Here is a 27,123-nt window from a genome sequence, read left to right as displayed (position 1 = left end):
TTAACAGCTTGCTGTCTACTGGCTGCGTCCCAGATTACTTTAAAACTTCTTGTGTCAAGCCAGTCCTAAAAAAACTTGGGCTTGATCCCACCCTCCTGGATAACTATCGCCCAATCTCCAAACTGCCTTCTCGAAAAACTTGAATCTAAGCAGCTTCTTGCTGCTGTGTAAAACAATAATACCTTTGAAAAGTTCCAACCTGGCTTTCGTCAGCACCACAGCACTGAGACAACCCTCCTCAAAGTCACTAATGACCTTTTAATGAATGCAGATGCAGGCATGTGTTCAATTCTTGTGCTGCTGGACTTAAGTGCTGCTTTTGACACAATTGATCATGGCATTCTTTTAGATAGACTGAGGCACTGGATGGGCATATCTGGCACTGCACTAGACTGGTTCTCATCTTATCTGTCCAATAGGAAATTCTGTGTCAGCATTAATAACTTCATGTCATTCTTTTCCCATATCACGAACGGTGTGCCTCAAGGTTCAATACTGGGACCATTACTGTTCTCCTTATAAATGCTTCCCTTGGGTGATGTCATCTGCAGACATGTGATTTCTTTCCATTGTTATGCGGATGACTCTCAGTTGTACTTCCCTGTCAAGCCCACGGACCTTAGTACGCTGAGTTCTCTGCTCGACTGCCTGTCTGACATAAAAAACTGGATGTCGATAAATTTTCTTCAGCTCAACTCAAATAAAACTGAAATCCTTGTTATTGGGCCCCAACATATCACAAATCAAATACTGCCATCTACTGATTACCTGTCACAACATATCAAGCCTGTTGCAAAACAATCTTGGTGTCCTGTTTGATAGCAATTTATGTTTTGAGCAACATATCACTAAGCTTGTCCAATCATGATTTTATCACTTCAGAAACATTGCAAAAATCTGATCTGTTTTAAATGTTAGTGATGCAGAAACTGTTGTACATGCTTTTATCTCCTCACACCTTGACTATTGTAACAGCCTGTTCACTTGTCTTAATCAAAAAACTTTGTCACGACTGCAGACTGTACAAAACTCAGCTGCTAGGCTGTTAACCAGGACCAAGAAGTACGACCACATCACACCTGTTTTAGCCTCTTTACATTGGCTCCCTGTTTGTTTTAGGACAGATTTTAAGATCTTGTTAATTACTTTTAAGGCTTTTCATGGCCTGGCTCTGTTGTGTTGCCAGACTATATTTTAGACCTTGTAATCCCTTATGAACCTTCACATAGTTTGAGATCTTCGGGCAAGGGTCTTCTGTCTGTTCCTGAGTCCAGGATGAAAACTAAGCCATCAGGGCCCCGAGGCTCTGGAACAACTTGCCCGAAGAAATTAGGTTGTCTGAGTCAGTGTCTTCGTTTAAGTCTCTTCTCAAAACACATTTTAATCGGAAAGCAGATCCTGATTTTACCTGAACTGGCTGTTTATTTTATTGCTTTTGTGTATTTTATATATTTTATTCCTTTATATTTCAACATTCACTGTGGTATTTTATTTCTCTTGTTGTGAAGCACTTTGTACTTTGTTTTGATAACTGCTCTATAAATAAAGTTTTATTATTCAGTATTATTTTTTAGATTATAGCTTTTATGATACTAATGATGAATGGTTTAACTTGCTTTGTATTTTAAAACCACTATGTATGTTATTTTGTTGTTCGTGATTATGGCCTCTTTCAAAGTATGGTATTGTGATGGCATACATTTTTGTGTAGTAGTGCTTGATACTACCACCAGATGGCTTCAAAGTAAGGGATTTAAAGTATGGAGAAAATGCTTTGATGAAGCATTTCAGCATAGCACAACAGCCTGTTATCAGTACATCAATTATTCATTGAGTGAAAATATGAAAGGGAATGTCTCTATGTCTAAAGAAACTGTGTAAAGAAACTGTTCTTTGTGTCTACACACCTGAAAGCTGAGCCAACAGGGAGGTCTGATCAGTGACTGTAAACCAATGGACTGCCAGGCTGTTGCGTTGTGCGACTGTGGAAAGGAAGTTGGTGTCTGAGTTGTGAATTGGCTAGAGGAAGTCCATCAGGAATACATCAATAAGTAAACTAAAACAGCAAGTAATTTCTAACTTTCATCATCTGATGAGTATGAAAATTGTTTTTTACTTTTGACTCATGTATCACAGACATGACAGCAAATTATAATGTTCTAATTAATATATAATACCTTGTGAATTATGAATATGAATTAAACGTGTGAGCAATGAAATGTAGTAAAATCTATTTTAAAATGTTTTTAATTCAAATTAAAAAATCGTTGCTCACATTGGATTGGTGAAATTCAAAGTTCAAGATGAAAAATTCTAACTTCCATTCCACTTCTAACATCCAGGCTACCAAGGACAATCAATCGAGCATGAATTAAAATCAAGTAGACTAATCAGGTTACGTTCTGTCTGTCATGTGATCCAAAAAGAAAAGTTCAGATGAGCAATTGAATGAACTTGTGAACCACCCAAAAAAGTTTTTGAAATCGCAAAACTTAAAATTACTTTCTGGAAATTTCAAAGAGGGGAATTCATACACATAAATTAAAATAGATGGTTTTCATGGTAAAATATGTCATTGCTATAAGTTCAGTAGTTTGTACAATAATTTCAACATGAAGTATTCAGTAACAGTTACATAAAATTTCAACAAAATTAAAATAATTGCAGCTTTTCTTAGCTTCCATAATAACATATATTATGAGTATAGCCAGTGACACACTGTCAAGGTCTCATGGGTGTCAGAGAGCCAACACAGACACCACCAGGGAGGGTGTTGCAGTTCTTCTCTTAGTCAAGGGTCCAAAGAAATGACTAATAATGCTGGGAAGGGCCCTTGCTTTTCAAAAAAGTGAAACATAATGTTCATCCCCCCTTCCCACCAATTTTCGTATAGTCCCTAAACTCTAACTAAAATAGCAGACTCTGAACTTTGTCTCTATTTCCCCTATAATTAGTTCCAGATTACATGGTTCTTATTTTAGGAAATGTCCCAGGAAATGATTACAAGTTACAGACATGTACAATACAGCACTGCCATTTCATTTCACAACATAAAGGTCTAAATGCTGTTTTAAAGCTTTCTCCACACTGGAAAAAATTCAGCTGGATTCTTTAATTCATTTTGTTGGTTGAGTTTAAAAATACTGGAATCAGTTTAAAATATACCCACCACGTATGAATTATTTATTGCAGAATGTAAACTCCCCCCAGGTTACTAAACACCCCAAATTCCCAGAAAAAATACAGAGGACATAACCTCAGTGTCCTTAATGGTAGCTATGGCCCTGATTATTGATTAATCAATCTGATCTACTGTTATCACGTCTATATATTGAAAAACTTAAGTACAAGTGCATATAAAAATGATTCAATTCCTCCCCCTTGGACTTTTCCATGTTTTATTATTTTACAACTTTAAGTAGATTCATTCTAACACTAACCTAAACTGCTCCCAATATCAAATAAACATGTAAATAAAACTCAGATAGACTGACTTATTATCTATTGCTCAAATAAGGCCAGAAATATACCCTGTAACAGTTTGAGGTTAGTGTCTTGCTCAAAGACACTTTGACATGCAGCCTTTTGAGTTGCATACACCCTGGTCTACCACTTGAGGCACATCCATCATACACAGCAGCCATTCGACACCAATATCATGGAATTAATGGAAGTTCAATGTCGACACAAATAAGTACAACTTTTTGAAGAACTTGCATTTGGCCACAGTAAAAAAATGCTGAAAAACTATGTCAGATGGTGTATTTAAGAACTGTAACATTTAAATTGCTAAATTTCAGTGATTTTATGTGATCAATATCAAATTGTTAAAATGTCATTAAATACATGCAATACCACTGCGTTTAACTCCAGCCATTTTATTCAGAATTACTTGAAATCCCACATGCTGAAAATTCTAATTAAATTGAGACTCAGCAGTAGCAGTAGCACAATGTTTTAAAACTAAAGCAAAAAAACTTAACCTTCCTATGTTCGTAGCATTGTTAAGGGCACATTCTGTGATTTGGTATGGTGCTGGTTCTGTAGCAAGATCAGGGAGTTTAGTATTTAGTATTGTGCTTTAATAAAGTTGGGGGATTTACAAGAGAATGGTTAAAGTTGAAGATCATAGGACGAGATACCCTGACGTGAGTCCCTAGTATCAGTCAAGCTCTAAAAATGCTGGATACTATTATAGCATATTTTTGTTAGACCCTCCCCTTTTATGTTATTACATTTGTAGTTTCCAAGCTGTCAAAGCTCCTCTTGAGTTCCCCTCTAAATTAGCAGGTAATCTTGAGTGTGGTAAAGTGTGATTATCTCTCTGTAATACCTACGGTCAACATGAAGCCTAGTAATGAATATACATATGGTACATTATCCCATTAAAATTAACAGTGTGTGTTATCACAAGAATTTTGACCACCCTAATCAAACAAAGCTTTGGATAATGGAATTATAAAGTTCATATATGATATTGTGCTAACACAGCTGCTGTTGTAGCATCCTGTTCAATACATTATGTGTGGCACCTACTTAATTTCACAGAAATCTTACAAATTATGTAGAAAGGGCAAAATATATAATTTGCCAAATTCAGACAGAGATACAAACTGAATGACAAAGCCATTTTACAGTATGCCCGCCTTGGAAAGGGCTACTGCGTCAAGTGTCTACAGGCTGTTGATCCTTTCTCCTGCTCAGGCTCTGTTCCAGTGACAGCAGCACTCACTCACCTCTGCACAGGGGACAGAACACCAAGTCTGCCTCGACAGAATATGGATGGAGATGGAGCTTATATCACTCCCGCTAAACTCAAAACAGGGACACAAGCTGCTCAAATCTCTCTGATAAGTGACTCCTTTAATCTAGCCTGGGTCCAGACCACATCTCTCTCAGGGGTCAGACCATGTTATTACTTCAACTACTACATATGATCATGTGTCTGAATCAGGTACCAGATATGAACATTGTTTTAAGAGGCTTGTACTTGTTGGAACTGGTGTATCAACATCTGCTCAGCTTTGTTTGCTTCTGTCTGATGTTTTATTCTGACCAAAAGGGCAGAATGTACCTGACTTTTTGGTGAGCACCATGGCTGTGACAGTAATGATAATCAGCAGGACGACAAGTCCACCAGCCACAGATATCATTATCAGGTGTTTTTTTGTTAGAACGCCCAGATAAATGTCTTATTGTCTCTTTTGTCCTGAGTCCAAACCTTGACGATTAGAAAAAATATTCTGTAGTATGCTCAGGTGTGGTTTGCTCAACGACACAAATCACATCATGGTTTTTTGAAATAAATTCGAATTACTGTCATTTTACCTAGAGAACTTGTTACAAGCTCACTTTTTTTTAGCTTTGTATGTGCAGCATGATAGATAAGAAAACAATTATGATAATATATTGTAGTGTGAAGCGCTTTGAGTGGTTGGAAGACTAGAAAGGCGCTATACAAGTACAGTCCGTTTACCATGTCTGTCGTGCTGACCTGTTTTGCCTTTCTTCCTCTCTCTGATTGTCCTCTCTTTCCCCCATCCTCTTCTGCCTGGTCTTTCTACTGTCTTTAGGATTAAAAAATGTAATCTATGTAAAGAACTGCAGAACAACACACAGCAACTGAGAGATATATGGGTAGGGATTTTTCTTGTCATGTATATGAATCTTATCCAAAGAGCAGAGATCACAGGGATTTTACTGATAAGCTGCACATGCTCTCTTCAGTCTCCATTCTACTCTCTCAGCCCTGACATGCAGAGAGAACTCTACTCTAAGGCCAAGAAGGCAGCAGGGATGAAACACAGGTAGCAGGGCAGAGTGTGGCCTTTGTTCTTTTGCCTTGAATGTGCCTTCAATAAAAAAAACCTATTTAAGATTTTTCACTTATTTAATATGAACAAAATGAATCATAATATAAGGTAGTGGGGGTCCCTTCCAAAGGTTCACAAGATGAATCTAAAGGGTTGCAAGACGATTAACAGGTCAATAAAGAAGAAACATATGCAACACAAAATTCTATAATTTTTTATGATTTGCCTCTAATCTTTGCTTTTTGCCTTGTGAATTATGCAGTTTTCCTTTACAGCGTGTCTAATTGTTTTTTAAATGTGTCATGTCCTCTTCACTTGCAGTCAGAGATATTTAATAACAACAATAACAATCAGGTTAATTTGCTTGAAAAATAACCTGATGAAGGTCTGTGTACTGAAACTGACAGTGTGCGGGAGTCTTTTGTTCTGCATTGTCAACTCACGGTCTTCTCCTACGCACCTGTCACCTGTCAGTTGACAGGTGTGCAATTGTTCTTCTCTTTAAAATGTAACATGACTTTGGACTCAACTCATGGACATACAACATGTGGTGACAGGTCACATGTAACATTGCAGCATCCATCTCTGACTGTCCTTGACAAAGAATAATCGCCAATAATCACCATATATATATATATATATATATATATATATATATATACAGTATAGAGAGAGAGAGAGCGCAATCAGAAAAGATCATTTATTTTCTGCAGCTCTTAGGTTTTCGTATATGTTAAAAGGCTGCACACATCTACTTCTTGAATTGCGATGATTTATTGTGATCTAAACACCATCAGGATGGCAAACACTTTGTCATTTTAGATACACAGTTGAGCAAAAAAAATAAAAAATAAAAAATCACCTGGGGCCACAATCATAAAAATGATTAGTTACTTACTAATCTTGCATCAAGTGACATAAAGACAATATGTACAATACAATGTCACTTTTGATTTTGAAGGTTTTTTTTTATCACATTCTGCCACTTGCCACAACAATGACTGCTGGTAGCTGATGTTTACAAGTAATTTTTCTCTTTCTTTTATTTATGAATCGTTCATTTCTATGTGGTGTCGAAAAACACACCGGCGGCACATTGTTGGAGAGGTTGCATTATTATGGCCTGTCCAGCAGGGGCGCGGGGCGTCACGTTGCTGTGGTAACTTAGTCGGGAAGCCATACAACAACATTACAATAATGTCTGTGGCAAACGAAGAAAGACAGAAGAGACGTACTCTGGTGCTGAGGCCGTAAGTTGACATTTTTTCACAGCAAGTCGTTTTGTCGACATGGTCATTATAAGCAAACAAACTGGAGCCATGTTGACTGTCATGCTAATTTATTTGCTGTCTCCCAGCTCTTCTAGAACAATAAATATTTCAGTATCAGGTATACATGGAGTCAACCAAAGTACAAGACACACCAACAGCGTTGTCGGCTCCCCGAGCAGGAAAAGTTTCAGCCTTGGCGGTGGCAGCAAAGTTCTGGAGAAGAGCGTCATTCAAACTCCGAGACAAGCTGTTCGGGTAACTTATAGCAGCAGGCTCCAAGTATTTATCTTAGTGTACCGTCCCTTCTATGTTTGTAGCAGCAGTAAGCAGATATAGTAGCAGTAATATTGTAGCTTGGCGGGTAATTGTTCTCCTGTCTGCAGGTGTTTGATGAAGAAGACAATGACGTCACTCCTCAGCCGCTGTACCGGGCAGATCCAGCAGCTGTGCAGACCAAGGCCAACAGGTTCTTTCTGGATGAAATCTCTGCTGGATCAGCATCAGACCAGACAACAGCCACCGGGAGCTTCACTATGCCTTTTTCCAGGTACCAGGGCTCATTCTTTACAGCAGCTGAACTGATGGAACAGCTGGAGATGATCTGAGATGGCATGAGGGCTTGGATCCTATACCCTGTGAAGCCTGTCACATCAAATAGCCAGCCAAATAGCCAATTCAATTTTTTTTAAACTGAAGTGTTTATTGGACCTTTTGGCAAAATACCATTTTTTTGTTTTTGCTTTTTATCATTCACATAATATTTGATTCATCAGGCTTTTGTGGCAATTTATTGATCACAACAATATTTATTTTAGAAACAAAAACAAATGTTGTTCATTGCATTTGGAACATTTAATTAGGTTCCTTTTGTTTCAAACAGGAACCTTTTTGCCACCGTTTTATTTTTCCTTGTGTTGGCAAAAAAAAAGAGTTTCTGTTCTTTGCCATCTAAAAAATACACACACACTGAATTGGTCAATATAACATACAGATTATGATAGCCATGGAATTATTTTAGTAAAAATCGATAAGAAAAAGACAATTATTAGCAAGAGAGCCATTGCAACATCCAAATTATTATCATGAGAGCAGGTTCCATATATAAAAAAACCCGTATATAAATAACCCATATAAATGTCTTAATTTCCACTCAAAATATATCTTAAGATGACATTTAAATCTTTAATTAGTTTAATTAAATCATCAAAACAGTGTTTTTGGCATTGTGGTAGGCATAATGCAGATACATCATGAAATGCAATTGACAATTGAGGGATTTATTACCTTATATACCTGCTGTATCAAATTTTTACACACATTTTTTAACACGATTTTACTATCAAACAAGGTACGAAATATTAGTTGCTTCAATACAGTAAATATTCATATTGAAATATCAGTAACAATATAAATGTTATTCTTACTGTAACCTTTTCAAATTAGCAAAGATTTCCCTGCCAAAAACTTGCAAATCACAACATGATGGCAGCCATTTTGGATATGACATTCAAAGGCCTGTTACTTCCTGCAGTGCACGGATAAGTATGGAAAGCCAAGTGGACCATAAACATCTCAGAAATGTAGTGTACCATCCAACAGGCACGTTACAAAAACGCCTGCCATGCAACAATGAACCTCTCGGCAGGCTACAATTGTTGCCTGGGCGAGGCTACAATTGTCGCCTTCCGAGGCTACAATGAACCCCTTGGCAGGCTACAATTGTTGCCTCGGCAGGCTACATTTGTCACCTGGGCAAGGCAACAATTGTCACCTGCAGAGGCTACAATTGTAGTCTACCGAGTCAAAAATTGTAGCCTTGCCAAGTGGTCCATTGCAGCCTCACTGAGGCGCAAAGAAATAACTGCCCAGTGTGGGACTTTAACCCCAGTCTCCAACACCAAAGGTCAGTGTTTTAGCACTGAGCTATCTGTGTTGGAGAAATGTAAGGGGAGATATCAGTGGAGAGAGTGAAACCTGTGATCAAAGACCAAGGTACGTTTGAACCGTGCAGGCAGAAACCAGAAACACAACAAAAAGCACAAATTTAGCTTGATTTCTTGTTCTGTTCCTAATGACAAAATAAATGTACTATTCATCTCCCCTGAATTTTTCTCAACATAGATATAACCAGAAACCAGGTTTCTAGTCCCATAATGGGCATCTTTTTTTTTTGAGCCTCAATGAGGCTACAACTGTTGCCTCGGCAGACTACAATTGTTGACTCGGCAGACTACAATTGTCACCTGGTCAAGGCTACAATTGTCACCTGGGCGAGGCTACAATCGTCACCTGGGCGAGGCTACAATCGTCACCTGGGCGAGGCTACAATTGTTGCCTTGGCAGGCTACAATTGTCACCTGGGTGAGGCTACAATCGTCACCTGGGCGAGGCTACAATCGTCACCTGGGCGAGGCTACAATTGTCACCTGGGCAAGGCTACAATTGTTGCCTGCTCAAGGGGTTCATTGTAGCACCAAAGGCTATTGCTCTTCCACTAAGCTATCTGTGTTGTTAAAATATCAGAGGAGATATCTGTGGAGACAGTGAGTGTTTATTAGTTCAGATAGCAATAAGCTCAAAAAAGCTTTAAATCTGTAATGTCTCCTGTGGGATTCCTTTATTCTTGAAGATACACACAATCATAAATGTGTCTAATTTAATGCAATTACACAGTTGTGAATTTTGGGGTTTATTGAGATATGCTTCCAGTTTCAGCAAGAGAAAATTAGTCAAAGTATATGATTTTTCCTCACTTCTGTATTTATTTAATGTTAAAGACCATGATTAAAATTAAATTGTTAAAGGACTTTCCTTATTTAGCTTTATTCAGGTAATGTATTTCTATTTAACTAGAATTCAGGTAATGTCTTTCTGTGCATGGAGGGGGCTGCCATGGCACTGGTTGCAGATATGTTTTATGTTCACTTTCGAATAAATTAAAAATACTGTTTGAATATTTGCATCAATTGTATATTTAAATATGTGTTTAAAAAACAGGCAAACGTACAGATACCTATTTTTAGTTTATACTCATACAAGATATTATTTCTTTGCTGAATTTAAAAATCAGGTAAGATATGGATGGATAGCAGCTGCAGACATAATTGTGCTAAATGACAATATATGGGCTACAAAGGTCCAATGCCCCTCTTTTTTCTTAACCAGGTATATATAAGTATGAATGTAGTCAGTCTGCTTGAGTAGACATGAAACCTAGGATGATTCTCTAACATGTCTGCAGAATTACATTGAGTGTGTTTTGCCATCAAGTGGCTCCACGTGCTCACAGCTGATGGAGGCTACAGTCCAGTGAGAGCTTGATTCTAAATGATACTACCTGGATTACTACCTGGATGAGATGTCCCAAACAGTTTTACTGCACAATAGTTGAGGCTTCATATGATGCTCATTGGCACTGCATAAACACCTGTCTATAGATGCCTGGCTGTTTTTTGTTGTTGTTCTTGTTGTTTTTGTCTAGCTGTCAAAATATCCACATTTCTATTTATTTTTTGAGACACTGAGTGTACATACCTATTGATGAGGAGGTTCACACTTTGCGACACCTGCAATAAAACGCTGCTGCATTACTTTATAATCCATGCATCAACAACAGAGCATTTGAAAATGAATATGAAAAACATTTAGGTCATAAAACAAAATTATGTGTGGCACCTCTCAGTAAGAGCATAATAGTAAATTATTATTGAGGCTAAAGGCCATCATAGCTGCCAGTACAAGTAAGATGGATAAATAGAGTACTTTATTAATTCCACCAGGATTTTTTTCTGTTACAGCAGCATAGAGCTAAAGATAAAAAGCAAAGAAAAATACTTATCAACAATACAATACTTCTAAACAGTAACTTAAATAAAAAGTGGGCACCTTTTTGTACTGTACATACAGTAGCCTACATGTGAGGTTGACATGGTGCAAGTAATGCAAAATTAAATGAAAATTATACTGTAAGGTTGTAGTGCAGTTATGGATCAGATAATTTAATTTAACGAAACCTTGTCTGTCTCTCTCTCTCTCTATATATATATGTTTGTGTTGACATTGTACTGTCTAAAGGCAAAGAACCTTTATTTTGAAAACATGGAGTGTGCACAAACATAATTGGTAGCGCACACTAGCCAATGAGAAGCAAAGGGGCACTGAAGGCCCACCCACCAATGAAAACAAAACATTGAATGGTAAATGTGTTTTGTCAGTAAGAACGGAACGAGAAATCGAGCTGAATTTGTGCTTTTTGCTGTGTTTCTGGTTTCTGCCCGCAAGGTTCAAACGTACCTTGGTCTTTGATGGTTTCACTCTCTCCACTGATATCTCCCCTTACATTTCCCCAATACAGATAGCTCAGTGTTAGAGCTGACCTTTGGTGCTGGAGACTGGGGTTAAAGTCCCACATTAGGCAGTTATTTCTTTGTGCCTCAGTGACGCTACAATGGAGGCAACAATTGTACCCTCACCAAGGGGTTAATTGTTGTGTTGTTGTTGTTGTGTTAAATGTTCCTGTTGGATGGTACACTACATTTCTGAGATGTTTATGGTCCACTTGGCTTTCCATAGTTAAGCCACCAGAGGGCAGAAGATGTGTCAGATTGCATCATAGACTATATATATATATATATATATATATATATATATATATATATATATATATATAAAGTCTATGGATTGCATACAACAGGTTTTTCAGGAAAGTATTGATCCTGTTGAGACGTAGAGGTCTCAGAAACTCATATAGCAAATATGATACATTACTTGACTTTAGGAAAACTGAATAATAAAATATAATATGATTGTTTACCACAGACTGCTTTGTTAAATATAAATTAACAAAGAATCAATGAAATCACCTATACATAGTCGAATGTATGATTTATTGATAAGAGAGATGATGTTGGGCAATAAATTAATGATTTGTAATTGTAGCCATATATTTTAGAAGGCACTAAGGCACTGTATCATATATAATAACAGTGTCTGACATCTCTTTTTGTTGCCACACATTTTCACCATGTAAAAATGTACTCATTGTTTTGCAGGTCAGTATTAGGAAGCAGCAGAATATCCAGCCAGTCTACCATAGAATCGATGAATGAGGAGATTGAGGATACATTTTCCAAACGGGACATGCCCATCAACTTCCCAGGTTCATTACAATATAATTGTTTTTATTATTTAATTAAAAAAAAAAGATATATACCATTATCAGTTTTTGTTCTACTGTTTAGTACTGTTTACTATAGTCATTATTTTTTGAGCTCTTTAATGTTGGTACACAACAATAAATTAATTTAAATTAAATGCAGCAACATACACTTACATCTACAACATTTTATGTGATTGAATGTCACAGTTCTCTGTAGCAGGTAGCTGTAACATATATTTTGTTTATTTCTGTTTCATGTCTGTTGTTCCCTGCCAGATGTGCAGATGAAAGGAGACACTGTGAAAGAACACGTGACAGAAGACATGTTGAAAGAGGTCATAGATGTCTACATCTCTGAGACAGACAGCATTTCACTGCTGGACATATCCAGCACCTTTGTGTCAGTGGATGCTGATGACGCAGAAGCTATCATGTGAGTGAAGTGATTTGACAATCTCCGAAATGTGTATCAAGCCAGCTTTGAGTGGGGCTACTCCGAGACTTCCCCTGGGAAAGACAGTCCACTCTTAATCTTTTTGAGCTGCAAAAAAGAAAAAGAAAAAAGACTGAGATTGATATGTATTTCTCTATGGAACTGTCTGGACTGATGCAGTATGTGACTGTTGAATAGAAGTGAATTCTATCTTTGATCAATAATTGAAAAATGTATATTCTTCTTTGGTTTTAACAAGCTGGTGTCATCTTCACCTTGTTTTTCACAGAGACAGAAATAATCAGTATGCTGAGGTTTACAGGAACAGAATGGGCAATGAAAAGTACGTGGATCGATCAATGCAGACATTGAATGGAGCAGCTAAAAACAAACAGGTCCAGAGCGACAGCATGGTCATGGTGGACACAGGTTAGGCTCATTGTTTTCCCTTGGAGCTTACAATCTTAAAACTGCATTAATTGATTTTTCTTATGGCCACTTTGGGGCAGTGAAACGAGCTGAAGACACAACACTGACATCACATTGTAAAGTTGTTACAGCAAGAGGCTCCTATTGGTGTACATCACGGAAGCAACACGTCGTGGAATTGAGTGTGGAAGGCAAAAAAAATTCGGACATGCTAGTCTTTCTGTCGGGATGTTGTGAGGTCCCAGATGCGGCGTTGGTTGTCGTCCACTATGACACACTACATGGGATAAAATGATCGATTGTTGCCCATGCTCAAGCACATGGGCAACATGATACACATTCCTGCTGCTGGTTTCACTACTATTCTATTGATTGACAGTTGGTGGCGGTAATGCGCAAAGAAGTGTAGCAATGTGCCTGCAAAGGCTGTAAGGAAGAAGACTGCAGCAAACATGAATGTAAAAAATGCTAAAATTTAAATAATGTTTTATGTGTTATGGTTAGTACTATAACCTGAGTCCGTCCGAGTGCATTTGGGTTTCCCTGCTGATCGCAACATTATGAGGAAGTAAATGCATTCAACATTTGTTAGACATCAAAGATACACACACAATGCTTTTTGGTGAGAAACACTTAATATAAACATAACTTTTTGTTTGTTGATGAAAAAACACAGTGCACCTTTAATAGTTAACTTGTAGAAGTGCTTTATGTTGTAGGAAGTGAAAAATCGTTCAGAAAACCTCACACGTCTTTGAAAGAGGAGTGCTGAGCTGAGTCTTGTGGTTTTCCTTGGATTCTGGATTTGATCAATTAATCTCTGGATGAATGTGTTTGGTCTATAAAATGCCAGCAAACTGTGATTAATGCCTTTCACATTTTCCCAGAGTTCAAGGTGATGACTTTAAATGTCGTGCTTTGTCTGACCAACAGTTCAAAACCCAAAGATATTCAATTTACTTTCACATTTGAGAAGCGGGAACCAGAACATTTTAGCTTGAAAAATGACAAACAATTAATTGATTATTGTTTTTTCCTACAAAGTTAAACTTACAGATAGCAGGTTTTCTCTCCAGATAGAACCAGTCCTTCAGTGCACAGTTAGTATAGATAAACAGTGTTCAGCTTTTCAAAGTGGACAAACTTTTCAAATGTTTCCATGTCCACAGCCACGACTGTTACCACCTGGGACATGTATAACACTTTGATCAGCCCTGAGCAGGATGGAACAGTGTGCAGCCCTGAACCAGAGAGGGTTGCTTTTCCAGAGGCTGTTGTGGACGCCAGCAGAGGTGCAGAGAGGAGCGTGTCAGAGGGCAGCACAGCCAGTACAGGTAACAATGAAGGACACTGGAGAGGATGCTCTGCTTTAGTCGGGGTTTTATTGGGTGTAATTCCACTCCAAATAGCCGAGAATGCTCAAATATTTGTTTGTGATGGATGATTCAACATTGTATAAATAAATTAACATGACCTCTTAGATACTTTAGATACTGTGCAGAGAAAATGGTGAGACCACTGGCTGACTTTGATGTCATTCAGACAGTATATTATTACAAAGCGTCTATATTCTGCCTTTCATGATTCAGAACTGAAGTAATAAAGCAGTGAAGTAAAAAAAAAAAAATCTTAATTTAGGATTTTTTGCAATAACTTGCATGTATAATTTTCTTGTAATTCTCTTAAGCCAGTGCTGCTAACTCACTGAAAGAAGTGGAAGTGTTTGGGAACAGTTTAAACGCAGAGTCAGACCTGCAGCTGATCATGCTGTCAGAGAAATTCCAACACTGCTTACTAATAATGGAGAGGAGCATACTGGGAAACACCTTCCAACCCAAGCTGGCTGCTTACAGACAACTGCCGGTACTAGAAGGTAAACTCAGCTCATTATCGCATGGGCTGCATTTTTTTCCCTTCAGAAGCACTGACACACTAGTGATAATGCAGCTGTCTCAAGATGCTCTCTAGATTGGTGCAATTCACACCTCATAACTGGTACAATACACATACACAGGTATTGCCTCCCAATCATAGGTGAGGTCAGATAAAGTGTTAATGGATACTAATGAATAAAATGTAAGCATCTGAATGAAAAAGTGAGTATAAATGTAATGATTGTGTCAGACCCAGACAGTCCAGTGAAGCCTGGAACGGTGGAGCAGAGGGAGGGGGATACAGAGAGCCCTCGATCTCCAGCCCTGGAGCGTCTCTGGGCGTTCAGCTGTGAGCTCAACAGGGGACGCAGCATCAGCAGCATGGCCTGGAACAAGAAGAACCAGGTAACACAGACACACCTGCAAAAAAACAGCTACTGCTCCTGTACATCTGAATCACTGCTATTTTGTCGTCTTTGATGGTGTTTTGGAATGTTTCTATCACATCTGTCAGTATTGTTTGATGTCCATTTAATGGTGTTCACTAATTATTAGCAATGTGGAATATTGAATACAAATGTTAATCATGTCTGCAGTATGTCTTTGTGAATGACAACATTTTGTTAGTCTGTATTATTCTTTAAAGGGTTAGTTCACCCACATCGCAAAAACATACTTTTTTCACTTAGTCCCAGTAGTGGTTGCTAGGAGCTGTTAACATACCATGTTTTGCATTGATTAAAGAGTTCACTAGCAAGGACCACGCCACAACAGTGTGATTTTAAAGGTTTAATCAAATAAGGTAGTATAGGAGGCCAGGGAGGAGGAGACTGTGTGGGGGATCCGTCTCTGCAGTAGAGTCACCCGAGCTGATTACGGGCCCCAGACAGTACCTGTAAAAGGAGAGATGTATGCCCGTTAACAGAGCCACCCTCAACCTTAACCCACACAGCCTAGCCATTGTTTTTCTTTGTCTAGCCATGTGGCCGCTGATTTCTTTTGTTTGATGCCATCTTCATCCAAGCAGCCATTTTGGACACGGACACATAAATGTTTGTGTATAATTATGCTGATTTCTTTAATGGTGCACATGAGTGAATCATTTGCCAACCTCTTCTATGTTGAACTCCAAATCCTTCAACCTACTAGCTATTGATGGTAATATCAAATTGATAGTTTAGTGTATTTTATGAGACTCAGTCAACTGATTGGCTATCATTTCTCTTCTTTAAGAAGAGTGGTGCCCTGAGGACTTTATTAATTAAAGTTATTATTTATGATTATCTTTGATAATTTTGAGATTTAATCGATTGCACCTAGACAACAGGCTGCTGTCTCTGTCTCTCTCTCTCTCTCTCCATCATCTGCTGCAGACTTTTTACTTTATTGTAAAATTAATGAGTCGTTTACTGGTTTAGTTCATTTTGGAGTCACACCGTAACGTAATGTTATGCAACGTGAAGTTTGTAAAATAATTAGGAAACCATTTTTTATGGAAATTTGATTTATTTACGAGAAAAAACCCCGCTAAAGGAAAATAAAAGTATGCTGTGGGATCAGACGAGTATGGCCCGCTAGCTAAACAACGACACCTACAATCATGATGAAGAGAAAATGTACTTCATATTATAAATCAACAGGCAATTCCAGCCATTATTGAAAAGTTACTACATAGGCTAACTTCTTACCCTTCCTTCTCTTTTGGAAAAATCCCAAAAGATAGAGTTGTTTTTTTTCACCTGGACCTGTACACTCTGCCATTTCTCCTCTTCTACTCTTCCTGCTTTAATTTGAGTCACTCAGTGCTGAACATCAGACAATGATTATGTTACAATGACTATCGCACATTCACACACTAAGTTTTTGTAGAACTTCACATAGGCTTACATTTAAAATGATATCTGGGGCTACACTCAAAACGTTCGGGGCTTAAGCCCCGACAAAATCAAGTCAGTATTATTTACATGGCCCAATATCACAAATCACAAATTTACCTCAAGGGGCTTTACAATCTGTACAGCATATGACACCCTCTGTCCTTAGACACTCGATATGGATAAGGAAAAACTCTCCAAAAAGGGTATAAATGGAAGAAACCTCAAGAAGAGCAACAGAGGAGGGATCACTCTCCCAGGACGGACAGACATGCAATAGATGTCGTGTGTACAGAATAGACCAACATAATAAATTACAGCATGGACATGATGATGACAAAGTTATGAATAGATTGTAAGATATGTGAAGAATGGATCTGGGAGGACGTCGAGCAACTTCAAAATGACCTGGGGACGCCAGTGGATTCTACCAAATAAGTAAAATGTGTGCCACTTCACTAAGACATAGGTGCTTGTGCTCTGCTTTCTCTGCTAGGACCTTCTGGCTGTGGGTTATAGTGAGTTTGACTCCAGTAACCAGAAACCAGGCCTGGTGTGCTGCTGGTCTCTCAAAAACCCCACGGTATGACTTTTTTTTACCTTACCAAACTTTCAGCTATCATTCTCCAGTGCTCGACAGCATGCAGAATGCTGAGGATTTAGTTCATGTGGGAGTGCCAGCTGTCCATTCCAGATGTTGTCATGTGTCCCCTCTGCAGTGGCCTGAGCGTGTCATCCACTGTGACAGCGCTGTAACTTCCCTGGATTTCTCATCCAACAATCCCAGTCAGTTGGCTGTGGGGATGCAAGATGGCAATATCGCTATCTACAATGTGCAGAGTCAAGACAACAAATCATGTGTCATCAGCAGCAGGTGAGGACCGTGTGTGTGGACAGTTCAGCTCTTACATCACACGATGCAAATAATAGTTGCTGTTGCTACTCACGCTAATAATATTATATGAAAAGCTATATGAAAAGCGCAATGAATTGGTGCTATATAAATAAAATTGAATTGAACTGAATTTGATATTGCTCTTTACTTCTTTGTGTGTGTGTCTCTGTGCAGTGAGAGTCCCAACAAGCACTTGGGGCCAGTGTGGCAGCTCAGGTGGACCCAACAAGAGTTGAGCTTAAGAGGAGGAGAGGAGAATGTAGAAGCTCTCTTTTCTGTGGCTGCAGATGGCAGGATCAGCAAGTGGTTTGTCTGCAACAATGGCCTCGACTGCATAGGTACAGTACTCAACAGGTGGTGGTTTTACCATTGTCAATTCAGCTTGACGCGCATAGTGATAAACACTCGGAGAGCATACATAAATTCAGGAGAAACCAGAATTGCAATGTAACCCATTCACAAAGCCTGTTGAAAGAGAAACACCTTTTTAACAGTTCATAAAAGCGCTGTGAACTCATAAGATATTAGACACAAGACCTTTTAGATTCTTCAAATGTAAAACATGCTTAGAAAAGTTTAAAGGACAGGGAAACAAAAATGTAGTCAATGGCAGTTCTGTCAATACACCTGATTTGATTTATTTATTTTAACTTTCGTTTAAAAATGATGGTGATTAGCCATTTTTGTCATGTTGGAACTGCAAAGAGACTTAGAAAGACAAAATCAAAACACATTTAGTGTTTAAAAAGCCATGAGAATGTGCTCATGTTGAATTGCTGTCTTTGTAACAAATAATTCAAACAAATAAGAAAACGAGGAATATTGTTATTATTACATTATTTTTTCACAACCAGTTGTGAATCTCTTCTCATAGACCTGATGAAGCTCAAGAAGATTCATAATACAAAGAAGAAGGCTGGAGGGAACAAGACAGAAAATGTTGTGTCAGCACTGACTCCTGGTCTGTGTTTTGACTTCCATCCAACAGTAAGTAACACTAATGCAGGGCTGTGGCTGTGAATCAGCAGCTAATTAGTGCTGACAATGTCTATTTTTGTAAAATGAGTATTTTTAAGGTTGTTTGTTTTGTGGACTTTACTTCATAAATGACTGTTTTCATCATTGTAATCATGGATCACACTTCTCTCCTGCGTTTCATTATTCCTCCAGGATTCTAGTATCTACTTGGTTGGCACATGGGAAGGTCTCATCCACAAGTGCTCGTGTTCCAATAGTCAGCAGTTTCTGGAGACTTACAGGAAACACTTTGTAAGTCCATCAGGATAAAAGCCACCTCCTTCTGATAAGACTGGTTTAAAGCCAGTAAAACACAAAAGACCATGAGGCCTTTGCTTACTATTCCACACTAACCTCAGAAGCTCATATTTCATATCATCAAATGTGATCTTGTTAAATCCATTAATGCTCTGTCCCACAATGCATTGCTTACTGGCCCTCAGCTGTTTCCTGTAAAAATGCAGCAACATTTTCAACTTAAGTGATGCTGCTACTTATTATTAATTTTGATTGACAGGTACCCTGTGGAGTCTTTGAATAGTAGCACTGTGGAACAACGTTTTGATGAACAGGATTTTTTGGCACATGCACAATGAAGGATATGCACACCACGAGGACAGGGGGGACATAATACACATTTCTGCTGACTAGAGATAGGCTGATACAGCAAAGCTCATGATTTAGAACATCCTTACATCAGCTGAAAACATCTACCAGTTGTAACTAGGCTTGCATGTCATATCACCCAATGTGTTGGTGAAGAAAACTAGCATTTACCTCAAAATCTGGCCCTGTTTAGCAAATGAAAAAAGTAAGAATAGCTGCATGACATCTAGCAGTTTCACACAGATCCATATATTGACATTTGATGGCAGCAATACGCTGTAAAACGAAGCAACGCCCCAATAAAAGAGCCTAGAAGAAGACTGCAACCTAATGTAGACAATACAGGTTTCAAAAATTTACAAAAAAGTGTAAAGGTAGGAAAAGCATTCAACATTAGGTCTTAAGGATACTCTTTAATAATTGGAAAACTAATCAAAGGGTTGACGTCAATACTGCTGATTCATTCCATATTCCTTGAGGAATCCAAACACTAATTATTTAGTGTTTGGACTAGGACTAAAACTAGGACTGAAACTAGGACTGAAACCTTTTCCTACTCCTAAACGTGTCTGCCTCCTGAACCTGGGACCTGATTCCACAGGAGGAGCTTGATAACTGAAGGCTCTGGCTCCCATTCTACTTTTGGAGACTCTAGGAACCATTCTACTGCGCATTCTGGGAGAGCACTCTGTAACAGGATGTGATGTTCAATGGTGTTGAATGCAGCACTAAGAACTAGGACAAGTACAGAGACAAGCCCACTGTCTGATGCAATTAAAAGGTCATTTGTAAATAAACTATTGTTATTAAGACAACTGATTGGCGACTGCTTTCTCAAGGATCTTAGAGAGAAAGGGAAGGTTAGATATTGGTCTATAGTCGGCTGAAAACCCCTGGATCAAAAGTGGGCTTTTAAAGAAGCGGTTTAATTACAGCTACTTTAAAGGACTGTGGTAGATAGCCTGTTAATAAAGACAGATTGATCATATCCAGTAAAGAAGTGCTAACTAAGAGTAAAACGTCTTTAAGCAGCCTAGTTGGGATGGGGTCTAAGAGACAGGTTGATGGCTTAGATGAAGATATCATTGAAGTTAGTTGAAGAAGGTCGATAGAAGAAAAGCAGTCTAAATATATATCAGGTTTTACAGCTGTTTCTAAGGTTCCTGTGTTTGAAGATACATCGGTACCAGTTGAGGGCAGGACTTGATGAATTTTGTCTCTAATAATTAAAATTTTATTATTAAAGAAGCTCACAAAGTCATTACCACTGAGGGATATAGGAATACATACAGTAGCTCAATAGAGCTATGATTCTCTGTCAGCCTGGCTACAGTGCTGAAAAGAAACCTGGGGTAGTTTTTATTTTCCTCTATTAATGATGTGTAATATAATGCTGATCTGGCATTACAGAGGGCTTTCCTATATGTTTTAAGACTACCATGCCATGCTAAATGAAATTCTTCCAGATTGTTGGAATGTCATTTCCTATCAACAAGATGGTCAATTTGGGAGTGGCTGAAATTAGCATATGAGTCCTCTGTTATATTGAGACATAGCATTGAATTAAATGCATTCATTAAATTCTGCTTATCTCATCTTTCTCTCTCTAGGACCACCTTAAATCTTTAATGTTTCTTGGGTCTCTGTAATACATTTTTGTCGCAATACATTTTTTCTAGATTTGAGAGCTAGATGTTAAAATGGAATTCTGTGACCTCTTATTGCTGATGTTATTCATTGGGTCTGTGTTCTGCCACAAGTTTGAGTAATCAGAGAGAACCTCAGTAACTTTCACATCTTTCCCCTCAGTGTCCTGTGAACTGCATCACATGGTGTCCACTCAGTCCTGATGTGTTCCTGAGCTGCTCCTCTGACTGGACCATCCAGCTGTGGAAGCGGGACCACCTTAACCCTGTGTTAGGCTTCACCTCCAACCAGAGAGCTGTGTACGATATCAAGTGGTTCCCAAAGCGGGCCACAGTATTCGGAGCCGTTAATGAGGGACAGCTGGAGATCTGGGACCTGAATTCAAGCATGTGAGTCAGACTGAGGGGAGAATCTGTCTCACTCAGTTTAACCCTGTTCATCTCTCTGATGTGAAACGTGAGCCAAGAGTACTCTTGTGTGCCCACCATATACACTTCTCTCCTTCAGCTTGGACCCAATCATTGTGCAGCCTGCTGCCCCTGGTGTGAAGATGAAGTCCCTGCTGTTTGCCACGCAGACAGACTGTGTCCTGGTAGGAGACAGTGATGGACAAGTGACTGTCTACCAGCTCAAGAACCTCAGTGTGGGAGAGAGCAGCCAGGTAAAACTGAGGGACAAGAGGCCTTTTATATTAATAGATACATTAATGATGCAAATAGAAATACATACAACTTAGTGATGTCGGAGCCAGAAGCGCCCCATGTGTTATCAGTTGATCATGTTTATTTGCATGTGCAGAGGCTCAGACCAAGTTTTAAGCACAAAGAGCTGGGCATGTTGGCAGAGGTGCTCCCTCAGATCTCCCCACAATCATGACATCAAAGAAACGTTCAGCTATGTTGAGTTTTGTTTGTTTTACTTCAGTCAGTTAAAAATCTGTTGTTATACTGCAGCAGATGTACGTTGCATCTGCAGTCCCCAATTTTGCAGATGCACAGCATGTAATTTTATGCATGGATCGCACAGCTGGAAATCTACCTTAGTTATTTAAATTGTCTGACAGTTATAAGGGAAACATGTTTTTTGTTCTACAACTTACTGTAGATGTAGCCCTAACTGCACAGATGTAATCGGCTTTAAAATAAGTTTGTCCACATCATACACACACTGAAATGTAAATTCAACATCATCTGCCCTGAAAGCAGATGTCAGGCAATAGATAATACATTCAGGGTACTGAAATATATATTAACATCTGAGATACTGTAGGCCTATATTGAAATTTGGTGGGCTGTATATTGTTAGCACTACTGTATATTTTCCACAGAGAAGAACAGTATTCTCCAGAAAAGCATCTCTCCTCTCAGCTCATTAAATTATTGGCCATTATTGTAGCTTATACATTTAAAATGTTAATAATATTTATATATCTATGTTTTTGAGGAGGGGTCCGCATTTTAAGATTTGGCACCACCAGAGCCGCCACTACCTATGTATAGTTTGACAGTGGGACAAATGCAATACTTCTAATTAACTACTAGTAATTTAAATGAGCCCTTTCTCTGGTCACTTGAAATGTAGCCTAGTGCAAAACACTCAAGGCCCAAGGACACATGAAGGGAAACAAGCAACAACTAGGCAACCCAAACAACACTAGTCGCTATTCAGTCAGGGCAATACATTTGTGACAGTTTTTGTGCAATTGATAAGCTTTTATTGAACTTACTATAATGTCATACTATCATTCACCCATGTAATCATCCTTGGCTTTTCTTATCATAATACCATACTGCTGTCTGCATTAATGTGCATTAGCTGGGAGGCATTTGATGCCATTTGGAAGCTTCTTTCCTCAGTCAGTGACCTGATACCTGATGGTCAGCTCACTTGACAAACAACTCAAAGTGTCTCTCTGGATCTTTTCTTTCAGGTGCATATTCTGGAAGGCATCATCTGCTCTGCAGCTTCCAGATAGCTTCAAGAAACAGACAGATGTATTCCCAAACCATTTGGGATTGTGTCTGCAAAATATGTATCAGTACAAAGAAATACAAAGTATATGCACAGATGTATAAGAAACATAAGTGCATTTTGGCATCAGTCATTATTGTACATTGGCCTTTACTGTTGAAACCATCAGACTAATTATAGTGGTAGCTGAGTTTGTTAAGAGTGAAAAACCAAAAGCCTGTTCAAGCTTTAAAGATGTTCTTTAAAAGGAGCTATATGTAAGAATTTAGGTTTTTAAACATTCAAAAATTAACTAAAATTATCAACAGAATGTGAAAAAATCAGTTATGAGGTTATGTCAAAGACGTCTATGTATTGTGTTGCAGAGATATCTACTGAAGTTAGCATGCTAACGTAATACCACTTCGTACCTCAAGATGCGATAATGAGTCACTGTAGCATCTAGTTTGCCCTCAGTCCAACAGCACCGAGATGGTTTTCTTGCCGGGTTTGGCTCCTGGCACCCCAGGGCTGACCCAGCCGTAACCCCCGCTCAGGCCTCTGGAGGTGGGCGCAGACTGATGCCCGACCTCCCTCTCACTCCTCTCCTGCTTCACGCCTCTCCTGAACCCGCCGTTTCTTCGTTGTCCTCAAAGTCAGAGTCCTGGTCTGAGTTGCTGTAAATCACCTCGGTACTGTAGGACTGCTAGCTGCACGGCTAGGCCAATTCTTACATATTGCACCTTTAACCTCAGTAGTCAGTTTCTGCTCTTCCTTTAATGACACTGCAGTTGAGACACTTGAAAGTCCTAGAAGTGTCCCAAACAACAAATGATGTGGACAAAACCCATATGAATGAAATATACTAAATGCCATTTTTTTTTATCATCATAAAAAATGTGTGTCATGAAATGACAATGAAAGTGGTAATGTTTTTCACATTATATGTTGTCATTTGACAGTTCAGTTATATTTTCTTGTCTATTTCCTATATTCTATTCTATAATCAAGCAATATTACACATCGTCATTATTGGCACAGCAAGCATCACTGAAGTGCCAATAATGACGCTAAAGCTCACCCTCCAGTGTAATATTACGATTATACAACAGTTACCAACAAAATAAAAGATATAATAAAAATGTATTCATATTGTGGGACAATGTCTCTCAAAATGAAAACCTTTTTGCAAGTGTTATCGCAGAAAACAATCAGTCACATCAGTAGAATCCAGTCAGTAGAGTAATAGAATGTAATGAAACCTAGTTTACTACTCCAGCAAGTAGGCCGACCCTTAGTAAGAACCTAGCAACAGAGACGGTTTCTAGTCCCTGTTGAGTCAGCCAGCTGACTTGAGCTAATGATCACTCTGGAGATAGATCGTGGGATTTCCCAAACTGAATAAATACCACACATCTAAATACAAAACTGCTTTGCTAGCTCAATCTGGTTGTAATTAAGATATCTGCTGTATTTTTCCCCCCACGGACAGATTTGCTACTACGTCCGCGAACTTCATATGTATGTTTAAGCTAGCAGCGCCGTGTCACTGACTCACCGGCCCAGCTGATGGAGGATGCCAGAGCATAACATCAAGGCTGGACAATTTCCATGTGATCCAAACATTTCCAATAACTCCAGAGCGTTAAAAAAGATAGCTGTAACCATTTCCAAAATTCACAACATGTTTTTTTCTAACGAAATATTCTGCTTCTGATTTGAGCACGTTCACAATGTCTAGTTGATGAGTGCAGGTTTAAATTCAGATACAATATATCAATGGGTGCAAAGGTTAAGAGATGATTATGTCATTTTCAACTTGTTTTCAGGGGATATTTGTCCCCTATCAAATTACATTTGACATAATATTCTGATGTATATTGAGTATCTTTGCTGCTATGATGACAAGTGTCAACAGATACTGGGACAACACTGACGACGAAGACAAAACTGGCTGCATGGAGGGTTTCATCCCTTATCCCCTCAAGATTTTTCTTTTGAATGACTAGACCTTAAGCAATACAAGATGTCATCATGTAAATCCTTCGGGATGTGAAATGAAACAAAGGCCCACATTCACCCATTCTACTAATATGCATGCATAATCAAGGGTAAACGGAATCATTTCCTTATCATCAGCAACCTTTATTGTTCATTTTAAAAATAACAATCTCTGAAGCAACACTAAAGACAGCTTTTTAAAATCAAATTATATCTTAAAGGATTATATTTCTTTCTTTTGAATAAACCAGTGATCAGACAATATATTCCCAGAACAACACCAGCAATGATGGTCACACATAATCCACGACCAGATCAGTATACTGTATTTCATAATAGTAACAGCACAGTTTCAAAACTGAACAGCATTTGCATGATTTTTGCATTTGCAAGATTAGTGTTCATGTTGCAACAAACAAAAGCATAAGACAAATATTCTCAACACGTGCATTTGCTCAGAAAAGAGAAAAATGTTTTAACACAGCTACACACAAACAGAAAAATGTCCCTTTATGAATGACTTGCATGAATGACATTTTTGGCTGCCAAAATTATTGTTGGCAACTAAAAATATTTCCCAAATATTTTGTTATTGTTATTATTATTATTTGTGATAATCTGTGATCCAAAGTTTCTGTGCCTTGATTTGTTTGATACATTTGATTTATACTGATCTATATGTATATAAGCTGTTGATGCTCAGTGTTCCTTGCTCAAGTCAAAACAAACATTTACTAATAACTAAGTTTAGATTTTTTGTTTGTTTATTAAGGTTCTAATGATAAAGTGCAGTTGCAGTTGAGAGTCATATGGCTTTGTTTCCACTCCTCCACTCATGTTATTTCTACATTGTTTAAACACTGTGTTACATTAAAAAGGGGATTCAGATGGAAAACCAAAAAGTGGCAACCCTCCTCTACTGATCTGTAGTCACTTCTTGATTTTAATCCTTATAACTTGGTCGTACCTAGCCTTGAATTCAGTGTTGCAATACACATGCCACTGTGATGTACAGTATACACCGAGACTTCCAGTCACTGCTCATCATGAGGTCAACCACCATTTTTAACCAAAAATACTTCAAATGGGAGTAGATGTATGCTTTAATCCCCTTCATTCTTCATATAATGTACTCCAGTTTGATGCTACTTCTGTGATGTAATGTAAACTCAAAGAGTTACTCAGGCCGGTAAGGTGGTAAAACGCCTCGCTTGCTTTAAAACGACTATGACTATATTGAAGCTTGGTCCATTTGTCACCTGAACTAATATGTGACATCACCTGTCTAACACCAAAATGATCTCTCTGAGACACATGCTAATACTCCAGTGTACAGTGTGTTAATTTGTCAGACGTGGTTACAGCAGCATTATCCAAAGTAGTAGTGCTTTTTATTCAATTGCATATAAATGAATGAAAATCACAATTTTATTTTATATTATTATTATTTTTTTTCCTGATGGCCAAGAAGACTTGAATATATGAATATATGGCCAACATTTCTCCGTATCAGTTCCGATGTCTGGAAACACAGCAACATCTCTAAATCGAAGTCTGGCGGTGCAAGATCTGACACAAGCAGGCAGATGAGGTTTTAAGTACTTGGTGGAAGTTTGACTTCAGTTTTGAAGTTTGCAGGAAGTCGGTCTGTAAACCATGATAGAAGTTTACAGCAGTGGAAAGTAACTAAGTATATTTACTTAAGTAGTGTACTCAAGTACTTGTGAGTTACTGAGTCTTTTCGTTTCATGCCACTTTCTACTTCTACTCCATTATATTTCAGAGGGAAATATTGTACTTTTTACTCCACTACATTTATCTTACAGATATAGTTTCGGGTTATTTTGCATATTTGGCGTTTAGTGAAAAAACCTTATGGTCATTTTAGTCATGAATTGAGCACAGAAAGTTTTCTTTTCTTTCAAGAAGTGAAAAACATCAGCCAGTGCAGTGGAAATATTTGAACCTGTTTTCAATGTAAATCAACTTTCAAGAATTTTCAAAAACATAGTTTTTCATATTTCAGATACCGCAATCTACCTTATAGTCCCTTACTTCGAGACACAGAAACTATTTTCTAGAACATTTTTTAAACAGGTTAATTTAAATTAAAAACAGGTTGAAACATTCTCACTGCACTGCAAAATAATGTTTT

General features: G+C 38.2%; 1 protein-coding gene across 1 annotated transcript; it reads left to right on the top strand.

Moving 5' to 3' along the window:
• The first annotated feature begins 6,641 nt into the window (after positions 1-6,641).
• On the top strand, positions 6,642-25,891 carry LOC122887147 (dynein axonemal intermediate chain 4-like). The gene is made up of 17 exons (XM_044220091.1): positions 6,642-7,063; positions 7,171-7,339; positions 7,468-7,631; positions 12,136-12,242; positions 12,519-12,675; positions 12,965-13,104; positions 14,274-14,438; positions 14,792-14,977; positions 15,229-15,383; positions 17,349-17,435; positions 17,572-17,726; positions 17,922-18,085; positions 18,622-18,734; positions 18,918-19,016; positions 21,180-21,406; positions 21,525-21,678; positions 22,948-25,891. The coding sequence occupies exons 1-17, from the start codon at positions 6,828-6,830 to the stop codon at positions 22,990-22,992; spliced, it is 2,523 nt and encodes an 840-aa protein (XP_044076026.1). The 5' UTR covers positions 6,642-6,827; the 3' UTR covers positions 22,993-25,891.
• Positions 25,892-27,123: the final 1,232 nt, after the last annotated feature.

This window comes from Siniperca chuatsi, linkage group LG13 (assembly GCF_020085105.1).
Source record: "Siniperca chuatsi isolate FFG_IHB_CAS linkage group LG13, ASM2008510v1, whole genome shotgun sequence".
NCBI classification, from domain to species: Eukaryota; Metazoa; Chordata; class Actinopteri; order Centrarchiformes; family Sinipercidae; genus Siniperca; species Siniperca chuatsi.
The sequence above is the reverse complement of the archived record's forward strand: the minus strand, read 5'-3'. Positions and strand labels throughout refer to the sequence as shown.

Excerpts from the sequence above, each read along its gene's own strand:
- LOC122887147 (XM_044220091.1), top strand. The coding sequence starts at position 6,828 with ATGTTTACAAGTAATTTTTCTCTTTCTTTTATTTATGAATCGTTCATT. Across the intron at positions 7,064-7,170 it reads CGTACTCTGGTGCTGAGGCC|CTCTTCTAGAACAATAAATA; the intron begins GTAAGTTGACAT and ends GCTGTCTCCCAG. Across the intron at positions 12,243-12,518 it reads CATGCCCATCAACTTCCCAG|ATGTGCAGATGAAAGGAGAC; the intron begins GTTCATTACAAT and ends GTTCCCTGCCAG.